Below are 16,845 nucleotides of genomic sequence, written 5' to 3' on the forward strand. Positions count from 1 at the left end.
GACTAGGGGGGCAATTCTGTTGAGTGCGGGGGCATTTGCCCCCCCAGTTAACATGTTAAAATAGGCCCTGACCTATTTTTGACATAACCCACAAGTGACCTTAGATCATCGCATGCCCTTAACAGGTCAAATTGCTCGAAGGTAAGTAAGATTAGATGCTGGCGAGTCGTTTGGTGCCGTTTTTATCGCTCCAGCTCTGCTGGGTGGGCCACAATCCGCTGTGCAGTTTTGGGTTACGTGACCTTTGCTGACCTCTGCAGGGCCGTTTCACAGCACGACGCTGCAGCGCGCTACGCGTGCGGTGTATTGGATTTGGATTTCCATGGAAACATCAATAAACTCGAACGCTCGCAACGCTGAAGCGTCGAGGCGAATTCGTCTAAAACGCTGCACCAATGACGTAGCGCAGCATAGCGCCACTGTAGTGTAGTGCCGTGAACCAGTGCCCAGGTCAAACGGCTGGGGATGCCACCCTTTACCTCGGGCGGATTCTTACCAAAGATAGGTAAGAACTTAAGAAGCAACGGAAGCAGGATGTTTATATGATGAATTGTGTATGTCTCGGCCTCTATTGTGTGCAAGTTTCAGCCTGAGGTGTCCCGAATCTCGGCTGAATCTGGGCTGAATATGGGTAGTCTGACATCGCTGATATTTGACCGGCGCCAGGCTGGCTGGTGGTCAACGATCGGCACGCCTCCAGTGGCGGTTACGGCAACTACTGGTGAGCTCAAAGGGCACCAGTGTGCTACCAAATGTTGTGCTTTCCAAGGCCGTGCTTTCCATTTCACGGCCCTTTGCCCACATTTCACTATATATGGCCTTATTCACGGCAGTCGACGATCTATATTCACAGCAATACTTAGTTCACGCAGTCTTATGAAGAGGATGTGAATATCCACGGTGACATTTCAATTTTCTTTGTCATACTCATTTTAGTGACTGTCATCAGACATGGTTTACTAGCATATGTAGTAAGGATTTCAAATGACCTTTTCCAACACTGCGTACTATTTCTTCATGGTTTACTAGCCTTAGGAATCGGCTTACTATTCCATAAAATAGCCACTGGCCCACTGTGCAAATATATAAAATAGCTGCAGTTCAAATTTTTGTAACGTACTAGAAATATATACCACTTTCTACTACAAATATGGAAGCAGCTTTCAAAAATAGACAACTTCAACGCAGCAACTGCAATTAGTTTTCTGTAAGCTGCTCACCTTTGGCATACGCTGCTGTGGGTGGATAACTTTAGAACAATTGGTTGGTTGAAATTTACAGAGTTTGAGAATGAGCAGGGTTTGTAAGTATTTTGTAACACATTTTTTAGTACGGCTGATGAGGCTTAGGTTACGGCATATGTTGAATGATAAGAGAAGGAAAGGTTTGGGTTGTTTCATATTTCTGGCTTCCAAGTTCCACTTCAGCTTGTTTATCATTATGCTTCATCCCGCTGTCTCAGTCTTGCTGAAAATCCGGTGGGTTCGGGAAACGTAAGCTGTTATTGAAATTATTTTGGATTGCTCTCCATAACCTAGCGGTAGCCCTCCCCCCATAGGTTCAGCAATACCTGAAGTTAATGCATTAGGTAGTTCATCTGGATATTTGTAAAGTTACTGGCAAGTAGTAAATATCAAAGTAAGGTGGTAACCCAACATTCTGATGGAGTATGTCAATGTATCTACATGCTGTGCAAGTTCCGTGATTTTGTTAGCTGTTTCATTTTGGGGTGTGCATGGTAGGTATAAGGTAGGTACTTTAATATCCCCCAAAACTCACAAATTCATATTAGTTTAAATGCAGGCTTTTGATTATAATGTTGCCTGGGTATCCTGATTGATTAGAAGATTATACATTTGCTAATTTAGTTTCTCCTTTAACTTTGACACCTCTAGTCTACTAATGCTTTGCTAGAATTCAGATTTCAGAATGTAGATGAATACAGTAAATTTGATAAACATATACACTGAATTATGGGTATCAATAGCACAGATGTCATATGAATGACTGGCACTCAACTGCTTGAAGAAATTTTATGAAAAAGTTTTATGATGTTTATAACATTGCCAGAAGCATGTGCTTTGTAGCAAAGGCCTGTTCAGGAAAGGAATTATATAGGACATGTTTTCATCAAAGTAAATATGTCAAATTTAACAGAAAAACAGCACTATCTAACCTGACCTTACTTATGCTAACGGACCACTCCTAACCTAACCTAACCTAAACTCAAACTTACCTAACCAAGCCGCACACAAAGTTTACTACATTGCCTAACCTATGATTCTTGTACCTACACATACCTAACTGTGACAAGTGATCAGGGATAGCTCTTAGGCAAGAGGTGAAGCAAATATTTCAGGGTAAGATGAAGATATTAGTTGTTTTGCACCATTTAATAGTTGTAGGTGATTGCAATTGCTTTAGGGTCTTGAATGAAATGACATTGCCAGCAATAAGCAATGATTGACATCTCTAATGAGATGAGACTGGTGTACAGTTTGTCCTTGCCTGACAACATTTTCCATATTCCAGGTTGATAAAATGAAGTCATTCACATGCATGGATGCACAGTGAAGAAACATATTATTAGCAATGGACATTCCTTTTATTGATCATGAAGAATCTGATATACCTATCCAGGTAGGTAATGATTACTGGTAATTTACCCCTTGAGACTCCCATTATATATCATTTATAATTTAAATATAGACAGGTAAATTGCATTGATGTGTAGATATGTATTTATTTTGCATCTATTGGCTTCTCCATCCTCATCATTTCTTTAAGTGTATTTAGACCACCAATGTGGACTGTGCAGTGGGCTGGAGGTGGCGGCACCGACTGACGGCGGCGCCGGTCAGCGGCCGGCGCCCGTGTTTCCCGCCCCGATCCGCCTCCACAGCTGGTACTCGGAGACAGAGGACGAGGACGATAGCGGCGAGGCGCCGGTGACCGCCGCGCGGCCCCTGCCCGACGAGATCAGCGTCAACAACCTCCTGGACGACGTGGCCAGCTGGTCGGCCGACGAGACGGACGTCGACGGGCCGCCGCCGCTGCTGCCGGAGACGGCGCCGCCAGAGGGGGAGCCGACCCGCGGCCAGACCCCGGACACCGCCGGCACCCCCGCCAGTCCCGATCGGAGCAGTCAGGTGGGTCCCGGTATTGGATTTATAGGGGTGGGGCTGGTTGGGGGATGGGTCGGACTGGGTGGGAAGACTGAGAACTGAATGATACTTTTTAGAACGCGGTCGGTCGGTCAGCGACGACCGACTGCACTTAGTGGGATGGTGGGGACTGGGTAGAGTTGTGCGGAACAGTGTACATACAGCAGGTAGTATCGAACTACCAGGCACTGGTCTGCTTAGTGTATCAGCTCATCTCATGGGCTTGCTGGATCGCTTAAAGGTTCTACCTATATGTTCAGTAATTATGTCATGTAAGGTTAATAATGGGGAAAACCGGCATTCGATTTTCGAAAGTTCTAATGCAAAAGTTCGATCTCCATCATTTAATTGTACGAGGATGTAGGTGCTAATTTACAAACGGTGTCAGTATGGCTAACCTTCTAGTTCGACTTACTTTACAAAATTTCGTCTTATTTGAACATGGCTTTGACCTATGTGAATGATTTAGCCCATCCAAATCAGGCAACGTATTTCATATGTCATGCTCTGTCTCGCCAAATATTATCCATCCCTTCATCATCGCTCTAATCTCCCATCGCACCGTGCCAGCCGCTATGTTTTTGGATCCAGTTTTGCAGCGTAGTTTAAATCTCATACTGATACCGCTGCGACTATGATCTCAGTGTCGCCGTGAGAAACTCGGTCGCTGCGTGATGCCATCACGACGGCACTCGCCGCTATCAGCTGGCTGGTCGGGCTGTGGGAACGGGTGTTGCTCGGTCCACTCGGCGTGCTCCAGTGCAGCCCGATTGGTTTCGGCCATCTGGTGCTGCCAGTAAATCGGCCGGGCTCCTGGAACCGGCTGTGATGTCGTCACTGCTGTTAGTGGTGAACAGATGGTGGTGTTGATGTTGAGTGTCAACACCAAGGTGACACAGAGTGTCAACATTCCGTGGCATCAGAGAATGGGCCGCGCAGCAGCACGGTGTAACGGTGTGTGGTTGGTCACACATCATTGGCTATTAGTGAAACAGGTTTCTCACGGTAATCCGTTAACGTCAATTCAAGCATGACCCAAAACACCTATCAATTACTCACCATCGATTCTGCTAGCGATCTATCGACGGCTGGTTTCTCATCTGCTCCGAACATCTCCCGTCTCCTGACATAATTGCGACTGTTGTTTAAGATTCGCCGTGCAACATAAGCCATCTGAGCCTGATCAGGTGCAAGGCACCACTTTCTGCGCGCCATCCGCCGTGATATCCGACGCTACAAAGACATTCTCGGAGGTGGTGGCCCGTGTTGACGCCTCTTTGCCTGGCCGGCCGGCGGCTGTTTGGTCTCGGAGAGGCTCCAGAGGCGCGCGGAGAGATCGGCGTGCAGTCGTGCTCCGCGTCAATCCTTCCGATCGGGACGATAAACCCGTCACGAGTCGAGAACTGGAGCCAAAGCGGCATACATACGTGTCCTGTTGATGTCCCGGGGCATGGCTAGGCTACACGTTGTTAGATAATGACAAGCGTGTTATCGAGGTGTTAAAGGACCTTGTTTGCTGACCTAAGCCACCTTAAGCCTCGTGATAGCATTATTTCCACTGTTCGATAGGATAGGCCTAGTGGCGCTATACATGACCTGTGTGTTATATAATAATTGGGTGAAGAAGAACGGCCGCGTGGCGGTCTTGGTCACGCTTGCATGTTTTTTTTTTTTCTAAGGGCCTGTGAGCTGGCGTATGATGGACATAGCTCGCGTCCAAAAAGGCAGTAGGTAGGTAGGTACCGATAGTTCTCCTCAATCTACAGATACTTATTTCTAGTTGCGTAGCTGAGCGGGCTGGCAATTCTATCGGTGGATATATGACAAAGCAAACACATGTGGTGGTGCTGTGACTGCTCACAGGAGAGCAGGCTGTATGCTTTTCTTCGTATCGCCGATCCAGTTGCAAGCATGCTGCTAACTTGCTAGTATGTTCGATGTTCATCGATCCAAAAACAATCACGCACCCCCTTCGCCAACCCGTGAGCTACAGCTCAGCTTACACCTCCCGTCTCTCCCGTTCACAGGCTCCGGATAGCGGTTACAGTGACGGTAGCAGCAGCGTGCCAACGCTGTCTCGACAACGGGCGGCACTCGCCGATGGCTACCCGGGTAGCGTTGGACGTACAAACTGCTACCCTGGCAGCGGCGGTACAAATTGCTACCCGGGTAGCGGGGGTACAACCGGCTACCCAGGCAGCGGAGGTGGAGGCACAAATTGCTACCCAGGTAGCGTTGGACGCACAACCGGCTACCCAGGCAGCGGAGGTGGAGGCACAAATTGCTACCCAGGTAGCGTTGGTCGCACAATCGGCTACCCTGGCGGCGGTGGCGGCGGCGGCGGCGGCTCGGACGGCGGCGGAGAGCTGGCCGGCCTGCTGCGCGGAGTGCTCGACTCGGTCGGCCGGCCGCGACTCTCTGGCTCTGTCAGTGTCGCCAGCAGCAAGGATGTCGTTATCGGAAATGTCATCCACCTGCACACGGACGGCTTGATGAGCTCGCCACCGGCACCCAGTCCCAGACAGGTGCGTACGAAGGGGAACGGGGACGGGGAAGGGCCGTTTACAGGACAATTTGCCGAACTGCATTTTGCCGAATGCTTATTCGCCGAATGCCAATATGTCGAATGCATTTTGCCGACGTGTCTTTTTGCCGACGTGTCAAAAGGGCGAAGTGCTAAAAGTCGAAATGCAATTTGCCGACATGCCTTTAACTTTTTTGCCGACGTGCAATTTGCCGAAAAGTCAATTAGTCGAAATGTCAATTCACCGAAATGCTTATTTGCCGAAATGCTAATTAGTCGAAATGTAAATTTGCCGAAATGTCAATTTGCCGAAATGTCAATTTGCCGAAATGTCAATTTGCCGAAATGTCAATTATTCGCCAAAATGCTAATTTGCCGAAATGCTAATTAGTCGAAATGTCAATTTGCCGAAATGCCAATTAGTCGAAATTAATCTAACCTAACCTGACCCGTAAGTATTAACTTTAGGACCGACTCGCTTTTCAAAGTTAGAAACCCACTTACATGTCACCAAAGTATAAGAAAAACATAACTAAACCTTACCTTACCTGACGTACTGATTTTTGCCTACCCGTGGATAAGGAAGAAGATACATTAACCCGCGAGTTGCTGGGGGGGGGGCGTTAAACGCCCCCACTTTTTTCGCCGGGCCATAGCGCCGCAGGCGCTATGGCCCGGCAAAAAACGGCGCGCCGCAGGCGCGCCAAATTTTGGGTACCTGTAGAGAATTAATTGAAGTTTATTTTGACAAAGTTTCAAAAAAATCGGTCGGAAAATTTTTGAGATATCGAGGTTTTAGTGACGTCATGATTTCTGAGTTTTCGACCAAAAACGGCATATGTTCAAAAAATCATATAAAATCACATAATAGACATACAGACATGCCATAAACGCCATTAGACTGCCAATACCATGAGCAATCAAATGGCTATCTTCAATTATTGATTATCGTTCCGCATTTTCCAAAATCCTGAACTGAATCTTGGCAATTTTTCGTGACCATGATAAATGAATTTCTTAAATTGAACTTTTTGAGCCAAACACGTACACATATGACAAAATGAATGTCACCATCGTGTTCTACGCCCCAAATTACCTATAAAACATGTGTCACAGGCTGCGAATATCAGTTTTTATTTTCGGGGATATGTGCCTACCCGGTTGACCTGACCTTGACCCTGACCTATGCTTGACTGACCCCTATATGGGGCTGACACTCTTGTAGGCCTTATAAGATGGATTGTGCACCGTTTTGACAGAGTTTATGGCGAGAGGCGCCCATTGCGAAGTCCTGAAGTCCATGCTACTGAAAGCCCGATTTCAGGTGTTTGACCTGACCTTGACCCGACCTGTGACCTCAAAATTTAACTTTAAAGTACTCATCTGAAGCGTCTCGTCGCGCTCTTTCTTTGCCGCCTCGTGCGTTTCGCTGCGCCTATTGGTTCTCGAGCTATCGGCTGGGGGCGTTTAACGCCCCCCCCCCCCAGCAAACGGTGGGTGGCGAAATACCCCAGCAACTGCCGGGTTAATAGATTGCAGACAATGATAAGTCAATTATTTTTAGGTTAAGTGGTTGTGCATCAGGCTTCAGGCTACACAACAATTTAACCCTCACCGGACCTATTGGTTTTCTACATACGCGCCGGCCGAGGTGGTAATTGCTGAAAGGCGATTTGCCGAATGCATTTCGCCGAATGTCATTTTGCCGAAGTGCTTTTTGCCGACCTGTCAAAAAGTCGAAATGACATTTGCCGAAATGCTTATTAGTCGTTTCGCCCCTGATGGAGCTGGCGCGTCGCGGAAAAAACGAGCGTGTGCGCCGTTACGAGACGCAGAGATTGATACCCGATTTTAAGGTCCTACGTCAACCGGTGACCTCTGAGGTCAGGTCAAGTGCCCCAAGGTACGGTTCAGTTTTTGGCGAATAACTTCGCCACAAAGGGCCGCAGGGCCGCGATTTTGGCAGCATCGTGTTTGCCTTGCTTAGGCGCGTCAAATGATATAATTTTTAATTGGGTCAGGTCAACTTAGGGTGTTGACCTCAGGTCACGGTCAGGTCAGCACCCCCAGGTCATGAAGTTGGTGGAAAGAGGTCATGTCGCATATCATTCGATTCGGCAGGTATTCTCGAGTCCATTGGTGGCTTTCCCGACTCGCTAGCTCAATTTGATCGGGAGTTATTGACGAAAAACGAATGTGACCTTGATGACGTCATAAATGACGTCACGCAAGGTCAACATTGCAAAAGTTACGCATCTAACCTTGCAAGGAGTGCGTCAAATCACGATTCTGTGTGCTTGAGATAGTTAGAGGTCGTTCCCGGCGCCAGAATAGCAGTTTTCATTTTTCTTCTTGACTTAGATGTAATGGTGATTGGTGGGGTCACGAAAATGACCTGACCTCGTCCTCAAATAACCTTTAGGAAAATCTGAGATATACAAGCTGTGAGACTCGTAATGGATATTAGGTCCTGCAAGTTTCATTTCCCTGTGAAAGCTCCTCTGGCCGTGAGGGCGTTGCGAAGTTGCGACATCTGAAGACCGTGCAGAGGTTCTTTTATGACGTCATAGGTCGGTGACCTGACCTGACCCGAAAATGCGGTTGATGTAAAAAGATCCGGCTTGAATCAAAGGTCAGCTATGCAAAGTTTCAGCTCTATCGCCAGCGTGTTCGGAGCTATCGCGAAAAAAACCTATGGGGGTGTGGCACCCGCACCCCCCTCGGCCGGCGAGGGTTAACCTAAAAATATTTGACTTACCTTTGCCTGTAATCTCTCCCAAGGCATTGCCTTCGGCACTGCACTGCTTCGCCACGAGCAATTTGATGTTTATTTCCACATGGTATTGGTGCTTTTAAACTTGCTTGTGCCATGAATAATTATTAGTTATGGAATCAGGAGGTCAAAGGATATCATGTGATTTGCTTCTTACTTGGGGATTGCACCAAAAGTAAATTGGTGATCGGTCCTAAGTAAATAAACACCACCTAAACTAACCTAACCTAACCAAGGTTCGCAGATTGACATTTCGGCAAAGTTATATTTCAACTAATTGACATTTCGGCAAACTGCCAATTCGGCAGATTGACATTTCGGCAAATTGACATTTCGGCAAATTGACATTTCGGCAAATTGACATTTCGGCAAATTGACATATCGACTAATTTACATTTCGACTAATCGACATTTTGGCAAATCGCATTTCGGCAAATTTACATTTCGACTAATAGGCATTTCGGCAAATTGGCACTTCGGCAAAAAGGCATGTCGGCAAATGGCATTTGGACTTTTAGCATTTCGACTTTTTGACACGTCGGCAAAAAGCACATCGGCAAAATGACATTCGGCGAAATGCATTCGGCAAAATGACATTCGGTAAATCGCCTTTCGGCAATTTGTCCGGACACCGAAGGGCCGGGTGGCGGCCTTTTGATATGTGAGAGCTGCTTTGGTATATTGTGGGTAGTGTGCAGTATTATATAATACTGAACGAGGCCGGTGTAAATAAATTTTCAAGACCGAGGTCCTTACTGGATTTTTGAACGAGGCCGAAGGCCGAGTTCAAAAATCAGTAAGGACTGAGGTCTTGAAAATTTATCACCGGCCGAGTTTGGTATGTATTTTACTGTATGCCAACGATGCCAACGATAAATTTATTTTCTGGACCGAAGCTCTTAGCCGACTTAGGAACGAGAACATCCCAAAATGTTGGCTTAAGTGCATTCTGGTAATGCATTTTTGACCGTGGTCAATTTGCTTACACCAGTTATTACCACACCCCTCTGGCTAATGTATTTGAATAGACCAGGCATACAGTAAAATAAAACATCGCACCTTCAACAGGCTTGTGAATGCGTGCATGGTGTAAGTTGTAACACAATATCCTTAATTTAGTGGGTAGTCTCCGATGAATGATTTTCTCAACATCGCCGCATGGTATATTTGGCTGCCTACTGAACGCTTACATAGGTATATCGTCCTATTCTATGTTTACGTTCATGCCACGCTGCGACCACGCTTTGCAGTCTGCATCTTCAGTAAACATTCGTCGGTAGCCCGACGACCCCTCCCCCAATCTGCTCTCTCTAGCCCCTCTGCCCCTCCCGCAGCCTCCCGCGGTGGACGAGTCAACCCCTCTGCCGGAGTCCACGGCGCGTACTGTGGCGTACCTGCGCTCTCGGTGGCTGGACACACTGACCCGACTGCAGCCGATCCCGTGGTGTCCCGAGTTCAGACTGCCGCTCCAGGAGTACTACATCGCTCTGTCGCTGCTGGTTAATGACATGCACGGCGACCGGCTGCGGCAGCCGGTGGAAATGGACCAGCTGCTGGCGCCGCTCACGGTAAGGGAACAGGTGTTTATCCTGCTCACGGTACGGCACTGTAATAGGACGTCGCACCCTGGCTGGAGCGATATTATATTGCTAGTATCTGAGATGTCTTACGGCTTACGCTTACCGCTGCTTTCTGCTGCTGAGGTGCTACTGTCTGAGAATGCGGTGTGACGAGGGAGACTGACGGGGTTCACGCGTTGCGTGTCCGGGATCTCGCCAGCGCCGCGGTCGGAACGGGCGCGCTTGGCACCCGGGGGCGAGTGTAAACATGGCTGAAAGTGAACCGTGAAGTCACCAAACGTGGGGAGAGCTCGTTAAAGTCAGTGCACCGTTATGTCGGACGTTTATAGCTCTAGGTACGGAAATCAGACGGACTTGTGGGCTAGCATTGGCGGATAATGAAGGCCCTTCTGGTACGAACTGCACCCTGAATCCTGGCTTCTTGTGTTATGGTGCTGGCGATTCCCAATGATAACACCTAGCACGTTTCGTGTGTATTGTTAGGACTTTTGGCGAGCGCTTCAGCCCATGTAGTCAATCAATCGCTCTGATACCTACCTATCTTGCAAAGTGTCGACGTGAATACCAAAGTATACCTACGCAACAAAATCGACTTACGAAGTCGACGTGAATACTGGGGCAGTTTTGTATTTTATTGACGAAACAGGCAACTCCGCCGCAGTGCACCTTGGCTATTCTGTGTTTTAACCGTGATGGTAGAGGCTTCAGAGGCTATTCGTGACATGACAAGTTCGATATCAGGGCGTCGGCGCTCGTTTCCCTGACGTTGGTCTGCGTGTTATCGCCCCCACCAGCCGGGGGAGACGGGTCTACCCGGCGCCCGGCCGCGCCGCATCCTGGTCGAGGGTGAACCCGGCTTCGGCAAGAGCACGCTGATGCTCAAACTGCTGCACGACTGGGCGTGCGACGACGCGCCGCAGTATCTGCGCTACTTCCATGTGAGTATCGACTATCGTGGGGGGGGGGGGGCTGATTTCTCATTTAAAGACCATGGGCGCTGGTTTTGGCGTATTCTTCATTTCGCGGTAACGTTGTTGCTCAGTTTCACTCACTATGTCGTTCACTTGATATACAGACTACGTCTTCATGTAACATTTACCGAAACTATCAATGTAATGTATCATGGGACATTGATGGACCCTATCAACTGCTTTTTGTTACTGTGCTATCTGTGCATGCTGCGCTGAATTCAACTGCTGATACCTGGCTCCTCCCTCCCTTTTGCTCGGCAGTTCGCCTTTCTGATTCCGCTGTGGGAGTTCAACGGCTCTCTGTACAACTTCCTGCACCGGGAGCTGCTGCCGCGGCACATTGTCGGCCGTGAGCGTATGGAGCAGCTGTGGCAGTACCTGGTCGAGCACGAGGAGCGCGTGCTCTTCCTGCTGGACGGCCTGGACGAACTGCGCGACGAGCAGCGGCCGGCCGTCACCGAACTGCTCGCCGGAAAGATGTTCCTCAACAGTACCGTGGTGGTTACATCGCGACCCAGCCACGTGGCCGAGGCGCTGCCCTGGGTGCACCGGCGGCTGGTTATACAGGGCTTCGAGCGGCCCAGCGTGGGCCGCTACGTGCGCCAATACTTCAGCTGTGTGCGCCGGCCGGACGGGGTGGCCGGCCTGGAGGAGCAACTGCGCCGGCGGCCGGCGCTGGCCGAGCTGGCGCGCTGTCCGCTCCTCTGCCTGCTGCTCTGTGTCGTGTACGAGGAGTGTGACGCGGCGTTCCCGGCCAGCGAGGCGCTGCTCTACCGGTCGCTGTTCGAGTGTCTGATCCGGCGCAGTCTGCTGCGGCGCGGCCAGCGCCTGGAGGAGGACGGCGCCCTGCCGGCCCGCTGTCTGCGCCTGCTGCGCCAGTTCGGCCGGCTGGCCGTCCAGCTGTGCCTGGAGGAGCGCGTGTGCTACAGCCTGCAGGAAATCACCAACCACGTCTCCGACCGGGAGCTACTCGAGTGGGGATTCCTGACGCGCGTAGTCAGCGTCTCAAAAGTGCAGAAGCGCGAGCTGTACCAACCGCTGCACCGGACCTTCACCGACTTTCTGGCGGCGTTCTTCCTGTCCTCGCTGCCGGACCAGCGCGCGCTGCGGCACGAGATGGCACCTGTGCTAGTGCGTCTGGAAAGGCTGGACGGCCAGCCCAAAGCGTCACATGGGGTGATGGTGATGCTGCGTTATCTGGTGGCACTACTCAACGACGGCCAGCGGCGCGCCTACCAGGCGCTCGAGCTGCTGGCGCCGCTGTGTCTCGCGCCGCGCGCTCTTTTCACACTGCTCCGTGAGGCCGGCGACGAGCCGCTCGCCCAGAAGGCGGCTGCGCTCTGTCTGGCCGGCCAGCAGCACGTGATGGTGCAGACGGACCAGGCGGCCGAGCTGCGCGGCTGGACGGCCGTGCTGCGCAACAGCGCGCACCAGGAGAGCCTGGAGGTGGTTTTCCGGCCGGGTGGCGTGGTGCCGGCGCTCGAGCCGCTGCTGCGCGCCGCCGCCTCCCGGCTGCGCGCCGTCAAACTCTGCACCCTGCTCGGTACGGACATGACCAGTGAGGAACTGACAGCGATGGGCCGGTACGTGGCACAGCTGCTCGAACCCGACGCCAAGGCGCGCTATCGACTCAGCGAGCTGGAGATCGTGCTGCAGAACCTGGACGACAGCGACTTCGGCCGGTTCCAGCCGCTCGTGTCGGCGCTGTGCGACGCGCTGCCGCAGGTGCCCCGCTCGGCTCGCCTGAAGCTGGTGCTCGATCTGGACATGTCGGCCGAGCAGATGGCGCAGCTGTCGGCGGCGGTGCGGCGCGCGCCGGCCGTGGCTGTGCTGAGCATCTCACACCTTGTCTCGTTCGACGGCTCGATGCAGGCACTGGCCGAGCTGGTGCGCGCCGCGCCGCTCTCCGCGCTCACACTCTGCTCCGTGTGGCGACCCGACACGCACGCCACCAGTGCGCTCGACTTTTTCCGCTCGGAGCACGCGCTGCACGCGGCCGGCGGCAGCGCCACCAGTCTGAGCCGGCCGGACGCCAGTCTGCGGCGCAACTACAGCCTGGGCCGCGGCTCGGCCGGCGGCGCCGCCGGACTGCAGTTGGCGCACCGACTGCGGCTCGGCCGCGAGCCCATCTGCGACCCGGCGGCGCACGGCGGCGGCTTCCACCGGCTATTCTGCGCGCTGCGCACGCCCGGCTGTCTGCTGACCTCGCTGCGGCTGACGCGCTGCCGGCTCACCGGCTCCGACCTGGCCTGTCTGGGCGAGAGCCTGCGCGCCACCACGCACCTCACCAACCTGACGGTGCAGGACGTGTCGCAGGCCACCGACCTGGTGCCGCTGCTGTTCGCGCTGCAGGAGAACAGCCGGCTGCAGCTGCTCGACCTGGACTCCAGCACCATGGTCATCGAGGACGCCGAGTTCATCCTGCTCTGCGAGTCGCTCGTCTGCTGCACCAGCCTGATGCTGCTCGACCTCTCACATTGGACCTTCAGACTGGAGGTCAGTGGCTAGGATCTGTGAATCTTCATCAGGTACTGATCAACTCGGCTATCTAAAAATATTTTTATCCCGAATTCTAGCATGCGTATTCTTCCACGGCGTATGCCATGTTACTCAAGTTCCATACCCAGCTGAACCCAGCTTTACGCTTTGTTTTTGCCAGTTCCCCCGTCTCACACCATATCTCTCTCATGTATGCCGCCCTGTCGCGTCCGTCCGACACCCGTTTCCGTTCGTGTTTACCTTCTCCCTGTCTGTTCGTTCGCCCTCCCGTCTTCTCTGGCGCGACGCCCCGTGTCCCTGCAGTCGCTTTGTCCGTCTTTTTGTCCGCCTTTATGTGGGACGGAGCTTGTCCGCCTTTATGTCTGACGCTCCGTCCCTTATTCCGGCAGTGGGAGCAGTCGCTGCTGGCGGCCGTGCAGCTGCTGCAGCAGACCGGGCTGATGCAGCTCGAACTGGACGGCTGCTCGGTGTCGGTGACGCTGCCCGACGGCCGGCAGCCGACGGTGGCGCAGCTGGTGCGCCGCGTGCCGGCCGCCCGCTCCCGGCTCACCACGCTCGGCCTGCGCTGCGTCTCGGTGACCGTGAACGAGGGCCGGCCGCTGACGGGCGCCGAGCTGATGCCGCTCGTGCAGCGCCTCTTCCCGCGCGTCTCTGAGCTCAACCTGGCGGTGAAGGTGGGCGGCGCGCCGCTCGGCGACGCCGCCCTGCTGCGCTTCTTCCAGCAGTGCGCCGAGAGCGGCCAGCTGCGACAGCTGCGACTCAGCAGCTGGCAGCTGCAGGTGGCCGCGCCGCGCGCCACGCTCGAGGCCAAGCTGCGGCCGCTGCTGCGCCGGCTGACGCTCGGGCAGATCTACCTGAGTGGCGTGAAGGCGACGGACGCCACGGAGGCGCGCTGCGAGCACCTGCTGGCCGTCTCGGTGATCGCCCACTCGCGGTGTCTGCGGCTGCTCAGTCTGGGCGGCATGACGTCCCTGCAGCCGAGTCAGGCCACCGCCATCGGCCAGGGTATCCGGGACCGGTTCGCCGGCGAGCAGCTGATGCTCTACACCAGCGGATGGCCGTACGCGGCGCTGCGCGCTCTTCGCTCCGTCGTGGAGGAGAGTGACCGGCTGATGGCCTCCTATGCCGGCGGACTGACCGGGCTTTACGTCATCACACGCACAGACAAACCAGGGAAGGGCGCGTAGCTCCCGTGGTGAGACGTCTGGACGAAGTGAAACAGCATCTGTGAGCCGGTCGTGCAGCCTACGCGACTGGGTTTTAGATTGGGTAGGTGGCGCCTACGTTCCAGATCCGGTGAGTACTCACGTGCGCTCGCCGCCTGAAGCGGGGTACGCCGTTAGGTACATCGGTACTCCACGGTGCGCTGCTGTGTATGATGGCTTTAATGGTCGCCGATTTTCCTGTTTTGGACCGGCTAGGTGTCTCATTTCCATTGTCGCACCTAACTGCGTGTCTCTTACCCCGTGCTGTTCGTCTCATTCCTGACTCGCGTTAGCGCTCATTGGCTAGTAACCGTTCTACGGTTTCATTCATCTCATTACCGCTACAAGATCTGATTAAGTATAGTTACTGCATAAAGCAGTCGTCAGCTTTCCTGCAACTAATAGCCGGACCATTCCGATTCAATATTGCCATTGTTGTTCGTCTAAATGTTTAGAACGAATAGCAGTTATCTATGTCTGTATTACTTATAACAAATATTTCCTATTTATTTTGCGCCGAACAAATTTATATTTAATTGTAATGCTGCTATTGTTTGTTAGAGTCACGCCTTTAGCTTGAGAATGGTAATGGATCATTGCATCTGTGCCCGTCAGTGCGCTTTCAGACAAAGCATTATATTGTTACATTTCCAGTCCCTATCGAAATATCACCGTAAGAAAACTGCGAAGGCAGTTCCAATGCGGAAACTAAGATCCAATACTTTCAGTTCCTTAGCTAATCCTGCTCTCTGCAAACAATCATGACATTGCCAAGTTTGAGATAGATTGATTCGAAGACTGAATTCTTAGCTCGATTATCATGAACTCCGCCGACTTTTATTTTAATGACATGGAAATGCCCAGCTATTTCTCCATACGGTATGCTAAGTTCGTTTCAGAACACAATATCGTATGGAGTGATTCCATGTTTGTTAGCGCTATTGTTATTGTGATGCTCAGGTGAACGAGGCTCTAGTTGTTGCTTTATCGCGTCTTATTCGGGTGCAATGAAGTAATTGACCCTCTAGACAAGTGTACTTATAATTGTTGTTGTTATTGACAAGTGCGCACATTCATTGCTCACTCGCTACTGACGAAGCTTACCCGATAAACGCCTTGCCGCTAAGTATTGTCCGAGGCGTTGTGCGGAGATTTTCGATAGCTGTTGGGCGCCGTTGCCGCCCTGTTGGAAATGGTCGTGCCGTCGAGCTGTGTCCGCGCTGTGCGCTCCGTAGTTCGCTAGACGTGCTCTGAAGACTGACCGGCTGTGCCGTCGGGTTTTGTCGGTACGGCCGGCGCTATCGTGCAGTAGTTTAGGCTCGGAGGCCGGCTGTTGCTGTTACCAGCCGCCTTGGGATAGGCTGGGCCAGCTCTGCCTCCGCCGTCTGCACTGTCCTACGGAGGACGATGGAGAGAGGATGTCCAGTTTTGTGCGACACAGGCTGTCTTGCAGTAGCCGCCGGGCCGTCCTTGCCTTCCCAACTGTGGTTTGTGGGCGATTGAGAAGGGAAACTTGGGAGACGCCTGCATTTTTGCAATGTCTATTTCAGTGTCAGAAAGTAGTTTACTTACTAGACGCTAGGCATGGACTTTGTAGTTGAAAGACTATTTATGTGCCATTTTATGGCCAGGTACAGCAGAAGAAGATTGCTAACTTCGCTAGTGCATATGACTAAAGCCATCGGCATCGGTTTATACTCGTATGTGTGGATGTTTATCGTTCCATGTGATAAGCATTGTGAAAACGTGCTTGTGTTAACTTTTTGACGTAGCTTGGCGGTAAGTCATGCCAAGACTTCAACCGACTCGTGCCTTCCTATGGCGGCCAAAATCGTTTCGTCAGTATTTACGTACAACCAAAATGTGCCTGACTTTTAACTAGAACAACTTCCAGACATTGCGTCTCTTTGACGGCCCGCTGTGATAAAATGTGCCAATGTCGCCCACCTGTGTATTGTTTGCCTGGCCTTTTGAAGCGTTTTAACGACTCGACATGCAGTGATGCTGTGTAATGCGAGGTCACATGCGTGTCTGATCCACCGTTGGACGTCGCTTAGTTTTGATTTTTGCACTTCGTTACTTGTTGTCGTTAAGTTAATATTCCGAATACTGCTTCAAATAATTGTGAC

General features: G+C 52.0%; 1 protein-coding gene across 1 annotated transcript; it reads left to right on the forward strand.

The window, feature by feature from the left end:
* Positions 1-2,535: 2,535 nt before the first annotated feature.
* Positions 2,536-16,678, forward strand: LOC122387526. The gene is made up of 7 exons (XM_043377790.1): positions 2,536-2,640; positions 2,862-3,149; positions 5,192-5,689; positions 9,796-10,029; positions 10,836-10,979; positions 11,274-13,508; positions 13,901-16,678. The coding sequence occupies exons 1-7, from the start codon at positions 2,593-2,595 to the stop codon at positions 14,696-14,698; spliced, it is 4,245 nt and encodes a 1,414-aa protein (XP_043233725.1). The 5' UTR covers positions 2,536-2,592; the 3' UTR covers positions 14,699-16,678.
* The last annotated feature ends 167 nt before the right edge of the window (positions 16,679-16,845 follow it).

This window comes from Amphibalanus amphitrite, unplaced genomic scaffold, assembly GCF_019059575.1.
Source record: "Amphibalanus amphitrite isolate SeventyFive unplaced genomic scaffold, NRLGWU_Aamphi_draft 000288F_arrow, whole genome shotgun sequence".
Classification (NCBI taxonomy): Eukaryota; Metazoa; Arthropoda; class Thecostraca; order Balanomorpha; family Balanidae; genus Amphibalanus; species Amphibalanus amphitrite.

Excerpts from the sequence above, each read along its gene's own strand:
- LOC122387526 (XM_043377790.1), top strand. The coding sequence starts at position 2,593 with ATGGACATTCCTTTTATTGATCATGAAGAATCTGATATACCTATCCAG. Across the intron at positions 2,641-2,861 it reads AATCTGATATACCTATCCAG|CGGCCGGCGCCCGTGTTTCC; the intron begins GTAGGTAATGAT and ends GGCGCCGGTCAG. Across the intron at positions 10,030-10,835 it reads AGCTGCTGGCGCCGCTCACG|CCGGGGGAGACGGGTCTACC; the intron begins GTAAGGGAACAG and ends CGCCCCCACCAG.